Here is a 7,636-nt window from a genome sequence, read left to right on the forward strand (position 1 = left end):
TTTCTTTTGTAGTTTCTGATTCTTGTGTGAGACTCAAGACTATAAGTTTAAGTCTGCTTCTTTTGGTAAACTTTATGTTTCTTTGTGGCTTACTTTTTGTGCATGAAAAGCTGGTTCCTCTAAGCTTCCAGTTCTCTTTTTGATTTTATTTTGGCGTGACCAAGTTGGTTTTATCTTCAGGAGTTCCCACAGAGGCCCAATTCAGATGAGTGTCAGATGTTTTCAGGCTTTCTCCTATAGTCTGAATCCCTCCAGGAACGATTTTGGCCTCAGGAATTTGGGGGTTGGATTGGCCTGAGAGCCGGGCCCAGGAAAGATGCTGGTCTAGGACAGCTGGTGGCTGTGCCACCCAGAGATGCAAAGGAAGATAGGGGTGGGAGGCAGCCACAAGGGCCCCTGGGGACCGCGCTGAGGAGCTGGTTTGGTCTGGATGCAAAGGATCAGGAAGAGGAAAAGTCAGCCCAGGTGTCCAGGAAAGAGGCTGGTGGGTCATTCAGGCCCAGGGAAGTAGAGGGAGGTGAGTGTGGGGCCAGGCCTGGAGTGCTCCTGGGGACCTGAGAAGGAGCTGAGTTGGTCTGGATGCAAAGGATCAGGAAGCAGTGGTTGTTCCCCCTGTGTCTGGGGCACTAAGACAAGGAACAGGACAGGACAGAGGCTAGCAGGAGAGATGGGAGGGGGAGGTGGGCGGGTGAATGAGGCTGGGGACCTCAGGCCTGAGGAAGGCGACTTAGCCCAGAGAGAGGCCTGCGTGTTGGAGGGAGGCCTGTGGGTTGTGCAGACCCACGGAAGCAGAGGGAGGTGAGGGTGGGGCCAGGCCCAGAGTACTGCTGGGGACTTGAGAAGGAACTGGGTTGGTCTGGATGCAAAGAATCAGGAAGCAGTGGTGGTTCCCCTGGTGTCTGGGGCGCCAGAACAAGGAATGGGACAGGACCCAGGCTAGGAGGAGAGATGTGAAATAGATGCATCTTTGCTCTGTAGTGTGTTACTGAATATGTTAAAACTGTAATGAAATGCTTCTTCTAATCATGTGGTTATTAAATTTAAAAAAAATAAGTCTTCAAAGCATAAAAATTTGTTCCTTCATAATTAGATGTGAAAAACATTACCACTGAAATCTACCTGATGACTTTATTTCCATGCTCGGATGCCAAGGAGCTCAGAAAGTAAACGACTGTGACTAGTAATAATCAGATATATAGAGATTAGAAATGCATGTGCAAACATCTTAGTGTAAGTTGCATTAAAAATGAATTTTTCTGTATGAAATTATATTTTAATAATGAAATGGAGATCTTTTTAAAGGTTAAAACCTCATTCAATTTTATATCTTACAGGGTTTATACTGAGTACAATAATGTATAAGTGTATTAGTTAAACACTGGAAACCTAAAAATTATAGCCAATTTTGAAAGAGATACATCTTTGCTCTAGAAACTGTTATTGACTATGTCAATCTGTTGTAATTAAATGCTTCTAATTATGTGGTTATTAAATAAATCATTTAAAAAAATAAATGACAAAGCCAAATATATGATTATTAAATAAATAATTTTTAAAAGACTAAAAAAAAAGTATGTTGCTTAACTATGTAAATCTTTGGTGATTTCCAGATTTTTTTAAGTTATTAATTGATGGTTTAACTGAGGGGCAATCAAGAACATACTTTGCATGATTTCAAATCTTCTAGGTATCATAACTTAATGTCATAATATGATATATTTTGAGAAGCAGTTCAAGTGTACTTAAAAAGGAACATATATTTGGCTTTGGGGGTAAAGTGTTCATAAACTTCAACAAGATGCCTTCATTGTTAGTGAGATACAGAATTGCTATGTTCTTAATGTTCTACTGTTTTACTGATTAGTGAGAGAGCAGTGTTTTAATCTTAAACATTAACTGTGGCTTTGACTATTCCCCCTTTCAGCTTTACCGGTATTTATTGTGCATTCTGAAGCACTGGGTCAGGTGCATACATAGTACAGGTTATTGCGTTGTCTCTAAATTAACATTTTATTATTGTGTAATGCCCCTCTTTATCCATAGCAAGAGTCCTTGTTCTGAAGTCTACTCTGTCTAATATTAATTTGACCAACCTAGGTTTTTATTCTTTTTAAAAAAGATTTACCTGTGTGTGTGTGTGTGTGTGTGTGTGTGTGTGTGTGTGTGTGTTCAGGTGCCTACAAAGCCCTGAAGAGGATAGAGTGCTAGATCCCTTAGAGCTGTAGTTACAAGTGGTTGTGACCCACCAGACTTGAGTGTGAGGAACTGAACCTGGGTCCTCTGTGAGAGCAGCAAGCATTCTTAACCTCTGAGCCATCTCTCCCAGCCCCCTACTCCCACTTTCTTATAATTAGTAATTGTATGGTAGGGTAGGAGAGATGACTCAGCAGTTAAGAGCATTGGCTGCTCTTGCAGAGGACTCAGGTTTGGTTCCCAGCACCCACATGGTGGCTAACAACCGTCTTTAACTCCAATTCCAGGGGATCTGACACCCTCTTCTGACCTCTGTGGGCCCTGCACAACACAAGTGCACTTACATACATGCAGGCAATACACACATACACATAAAACTCACTATGTAGACCAGGCTGGCCTTGAACTCACAGAGATCCACCTGCCTCTGCCTCCCAAGTGCTGGGATTAAATGAGTGTCCCACCATGCCCTGCTCTTTTCTATCTTTTAAACTCTAACATATTTATCTGATATTTAAGGTTGGTTCCTTGTGGACAGCAAATAGCTGAATCTTCTTCTATCTCATCTGACTCAAATTTTTAATTAGGACACTTAGGCCACTTAATTTAATGTAATAATAGATGTGCCACTAATAATTGTTGCTACTAAATACTGGCATACCTAGTTTAAAAACTTTTAACTAATAATTTGAATTCAGAATGTTTCCTTGTTTTAACTTTAAAACAATGTTTTAATGTGATTATTATTAGCATTTAATTTGATAGAGGCTAGCAAGGAAGAAACTCATCTGAGTTTAGTAACAGAAGAACTGAGTAGAGCTGAATGAAGCTCCAAGAAGATGTAGTTCACCCTAGTTCTACCAGATGAAAACAGCATTTTTACACAGCCTTTCTTATTGTCACTGAGCCACACAATAAACCCAAGTAGTAGAGAGTGAAGGCATGACAGAAAACAAGTCTCATCCAAGTGACTTTTTCAAGGACACAGAGCTAGTCAGTTGAACAGCTAATTTAGAATGCTGGTTTTCTGACCTAAAGCAAAGGAAACAAAAACTGACTGCTGACAATAGAATTTAGAGCCAGGGATCTGAGTCACATAGTGCAAAAGCACGTGTCTCGTGCTTGAGACTCAAAAGCAGTGTCAATTCCCAACTGTTATTAGGATTTGTTTAAACCCCAAATGTCTCCCTTTATAGACACATTTCATAGAATGCAGCTAAACTATAAAGGATATATCATATTTATACTGCCCTAAACTAACCTGGCATTTTATATATTCAAGACAAATCACACAAACCTTCTTAAATTGATTATTTAACATCAATAAAGCTGATAGACTCAACTGGCCACTCCATATGAAGAGATAACACCGTGCCAAAAACACTAAGTGTAAGTACAATATGCTGGTAAGTCCAGTTATACTTCAGAGAGGGAAGAATCTCCCCAAATGCTTTCCTGGTCTTTTGATATGGACTCAAATGGTTTCTTACCATAATACTGTAGTTGATGTTAATGGCCTCATCTTCACAGGGGACATTCCTTTGAACAGGTCTAGTGTGACCACTCTTTCCTTTCCTTATAACATCATAGATGGGATTTCGAGGTTGCTGGTTTTGAAGAATTTTTTTCAGTTGCTTTTCCAGAAGTTGTGGGGCATCATTGACTACTTCAAAAACTCCATAATCCACATTAAACCTAATTGCCTTTGAGAAGGTCTGCAAAACAAAGTATGGAAATTAAAACTTTTTAAAATAAAGAAACTTATTGTCTCCAAGAAGACTTGAGATCATATATTCACATACACATCATGTTCTTGATCAATATCTTCCTTCAGAAACAAAATCCCTTGGCTAGAGTAAGGGGATACACTGAATCCTTCTTTACCAGTGGATTTATGACATGAGAAAAGTGTCAGGGTGTGCTATGGTAGAAATTCCATTTGTTTAAACATTTTACTTCCGTGATTCATTAAAACTAGAGAAAAATTTACACCTGGTTTTAAAGAAGCAATATTATTCTCTTAGAAAGAGGTGGGTTATTAGGGAAGAATCAAGGAAGGAAGAAAAAATAAAATGCCCATTATCTTTCAGCCCCTGGAGTCCTAAAGGCTAACAATCTCTCTTTCCCAAAAGGAGACAATTAACTAGAATATGTTCTTAATTTAAAAAGATTTCAGCACCATTCTTCACACTATGACAAAAAAATAAGTGAGAGTAACATTTACTGAGCTTCTCCCAGTAATTACTAAATGTGGCCAACTTTTATTTAAAGCTAGACCATTAATATACAACTGACAGAAGTCTTGAGTTTGAATGCTAGCTTGTCAGTAAATAGCTGTGACTTTGGTAAAATCGCTAAACATTTTTCATGTCCTTTAGCTCCATAAGAAGTAATGGTAGATTGTATCTTTTCTAGTTTTGCCTTCCAAATCTAGAATCAGGTCCCTTTTAAACTATTCATTTGTAATACAATAGCTTCAGTGAACTGACACTCACTCATGTAATTTACATATGTTTAGTCATGTGGTAGAAGATTTTAAACTCTTTCCAATGGATAACTAAGTGCCCTAGGTAGAGTGTTAACTCTGTTGTTTAACTAAGGTTTTGCCATATATACTATAGTTACAATGTAATAAGTATTAGGGTATCTTTTTAAAATTTTTATTTTATGTGCATGCATGTATTGCCTGCATGTAGGCAAGTGTACCCATGTCATGCAATGCCTGTGGAGGTCAGAAGAGGTTGTTGGATCCCCTGGGACTGGAGTTATGGACAGTTGTTAGCTGCCATGTGGGTGCTGGGATTTAAACCCGGGTCTTCTGCAAGAACAACCAGTGTTCTTAACCGCTGAGCCATCTCTCCAGCCCCATGTTAGGGTATCTTCATAAAATTAGAGCTAATATATATATATATATATATGTGTCAGATGACACCACATCTCTATAAAGTCTAGATCTCACCCTTGCTAAGGTATTTAAAAATGCAGAGACAACACAGACTTCAGGATGAGATTAGGTCCACAGTCTAAAGCTCCTCAGAGCCTAAGACTTGGCTCCAAAATGACACTAACAGCCCATTGTGAATAAGTATGAATAATCATCAGTAAACTACTTATAAGGATTCTGCAATGAATGTATTTTATTAGTGAACCACTGAATACAACTATCTTTCAAATATAGGATTTAAACAGACATCATTAACCTAAATGTCAAAAATAAGATCCTTCATATGGTATTATTGAACTAAAAAGATAAAAGTGTCAGGGCTGGAGAGATGGCTCAGCAGAACACTGGTTGTTCTTGCAGAAGACCCGGGTTTGAATACCAGCACCCACACGGCAGCTAACAACTGTCCATAACTCCAGTTCCAGAGGATCCGACAGCCTCTTCTGTCCTCCACGGGCATCGCACAACACAGGTGCACTTACCTACATGCATACACATAAAATAAATATAATAATAAAAAAGATAAACGTGTCTGTTGATATTAAAGACCAGAGTTATCTAGTTAAGGAAAGGAAATGAATTAAATATAGTAGAGATGGACATTGAACTTTGACAGGGTGGGGGAATGAGCCACTATAATGTGAGAGACCATCTGGGAAAGATATCTTCTAGTTCTGAGTATCTATGGGACAAGAGAACCTGATTGGCCTTTAGTTGTTTCCCTTCTTTTTTCTGTATCCTACCCAGAGACATGGTAGCCAGAAGAACACAAAGTCATGATAATTCAAAGTAAAGAATGCCATTGGCTAGTTCAATGGATGAAGACAATTTTTCTACTAACCAAGCATGCTGGATAGCTTCAGTTGTCAACAAACCTGGGAAGAGAGATCCTCCACTAGGGAATTTCTTTTAGGGCATTTTCTTGACTGTTGAGTGATGTGGGCGGGCCCAGCCCATTGTGGGTAGTGGCATGCCTGGGCAAGTGGTCCTGAGCTATATAAAAAAGCAGGCGTTTTTTTGAAGACAGGGCAGAGGAGCAAGTCAGTAAGCTGTATTCCTTCTGTGGTCTCTGCTTCAGTTCCTAGCTCTAGTTTCCTGCCTTGAGTTCCTGCCCTGAGTTCCCTCAAAGATGGACTGTGCCTTGGAAAAGTAAGATGAAATAAACCCTGTCCTCCCCAAGTTATTTTTGGTCAGTGTTTTCTCACAGCAAGAGAAAGCAAACTAGGACTTCAAGTCATAATGTTAGAACAACAGTGATACTCTGAGATTCTATATAAGCAGGACTCAGTACTACTAAAAGGATATAACTGGCAGAAAAACTGTTTGCTGGAGACTTACCATGTACGTGACAGACACCTTAATGCACAGTCATGATTCCTTCCTCATTCCTGAGATAGTTCTTTACAAAAAAACTAATGCTTGGGCATGGTTAAGGGATAGCCCATGATTCAGAGCTATGAAGTGATAGATCTGAGCAATACAAACAAACCTGAATGGTCCCAGAGGTAGTGTGTTTTCCTTCTTTGCTATATTGCCTCACATATGAGAAAATGACCATTTTTCTCTGCCAGGGACAGAAGCTGAGCTTCAGTCTATAGCTTTGATTACATCACCTTTCCTCAAAAACCCACACAGTGGAAGGAGAGCACCTACTACTCTTTGTTCGTTTTCTCTCTCTCTCTCTCTCTCTCTCTCTCTCTCTCTCTCACACACACACACACACACACGCACACACACACACACACACACACACACACACACACACACGCACACCAGTGCAGGGCCAGGGTGGTGTTGCACATCTGTAATCAAAGCACAAGAGAGGCTGAGGCAGGAGGATCCAGAGTTAATACCAGTCTGGTCTTTATAATGAGCTTCACGTTAGCCAGGGCTGTGTAATGAGAACTTATCTCAAATAAACCAAAAGATATATTAAATATAGACTATGTTAAAATTTTTAAAGCTGGGCACAGTGGCATGTACCTATAGGCCCAGCTATTCAGAGGGCTGAGGCAGGAGAATTGCTTGAACAGAAGTTTAAGAGCAAGCTATATCAAGGCAACTCAAATAACATAGAGAAAACCAATCTCAAAATAATTTGTAATTTCTAAACTTAAGAATGTTTAATGCCTGTAATCTTAGCACTTAGGAGGTAAAGGCAGGAGGATCAGGAGTTCAAGGTCATCCTTGGCTACATAGTAAGTTCAAGGCTAGTTTGGAATACGAGATCCAGTCTGAAAAACAAAAACAAGCTGAGTGTGGCGGTGCATGCCTTTAATCCCAGCACAGGGAGGCAGAGGCAGGTAGATCTCTGTGAGATCCAGGTCAGCTGGGGAAACATGAACACCCTGCCTCAAAACAAACAAACAGAAATTAGGTTTAAAAGTCTCTGCCATGGGTACTTATCTGCTTGAAAATCATATGTTAGATTGGATCTCAGAAGATCCTTAATATATTTGGGGACACAAAGTAGACTCTATAGGTCTTATTATACATATA

At 39.7% G+C, this 7,636-nt stretch overlaps 1 protein-coding gene across 11 annotated transcripts in view; it reads right to left on the reverse strand.

Moving 5' to 3' along the window:
- The window catches only part of Rgs22 (regulator of G protein signaling 22), a 171,883-nt gene that overhangs the window by 139,943 nt on the left and 24,304 nt on the right, over positions 1-7,636 (reverse strand). For all 11 annotated transcript variants that reach the window (XM_029562779.1, XM_029562775.1, XM_029562773.1 and 8 more), the window contains one exon: positions 3,684-3,908. In XM_029562779.1, the coding sequence (XP_029418639.1) occupies positions 3,684-3,908 (225 nt within the window). The remainder of the gene's footprint in view (positions 1-3,683; positions 3,909-7,636) is intronic.

Source organism: Nannospalax galili, unplaced genomic scaffold, assembly GCF_000622305.1.
Source record: "Nannospalax galili isolate Female #2095 unplaced genomic scaffold, S.galili_v1.0 scaffold334, whole genome shotgun sequence".
In the NCBI taxonomy this organism is placed as follows: domain Eukaryota; kingdom Metazoa; phylum Chordata; class Mammalia; order Rodentia; family Spalacidae; genus Nannospalax; species Nannospalax galili.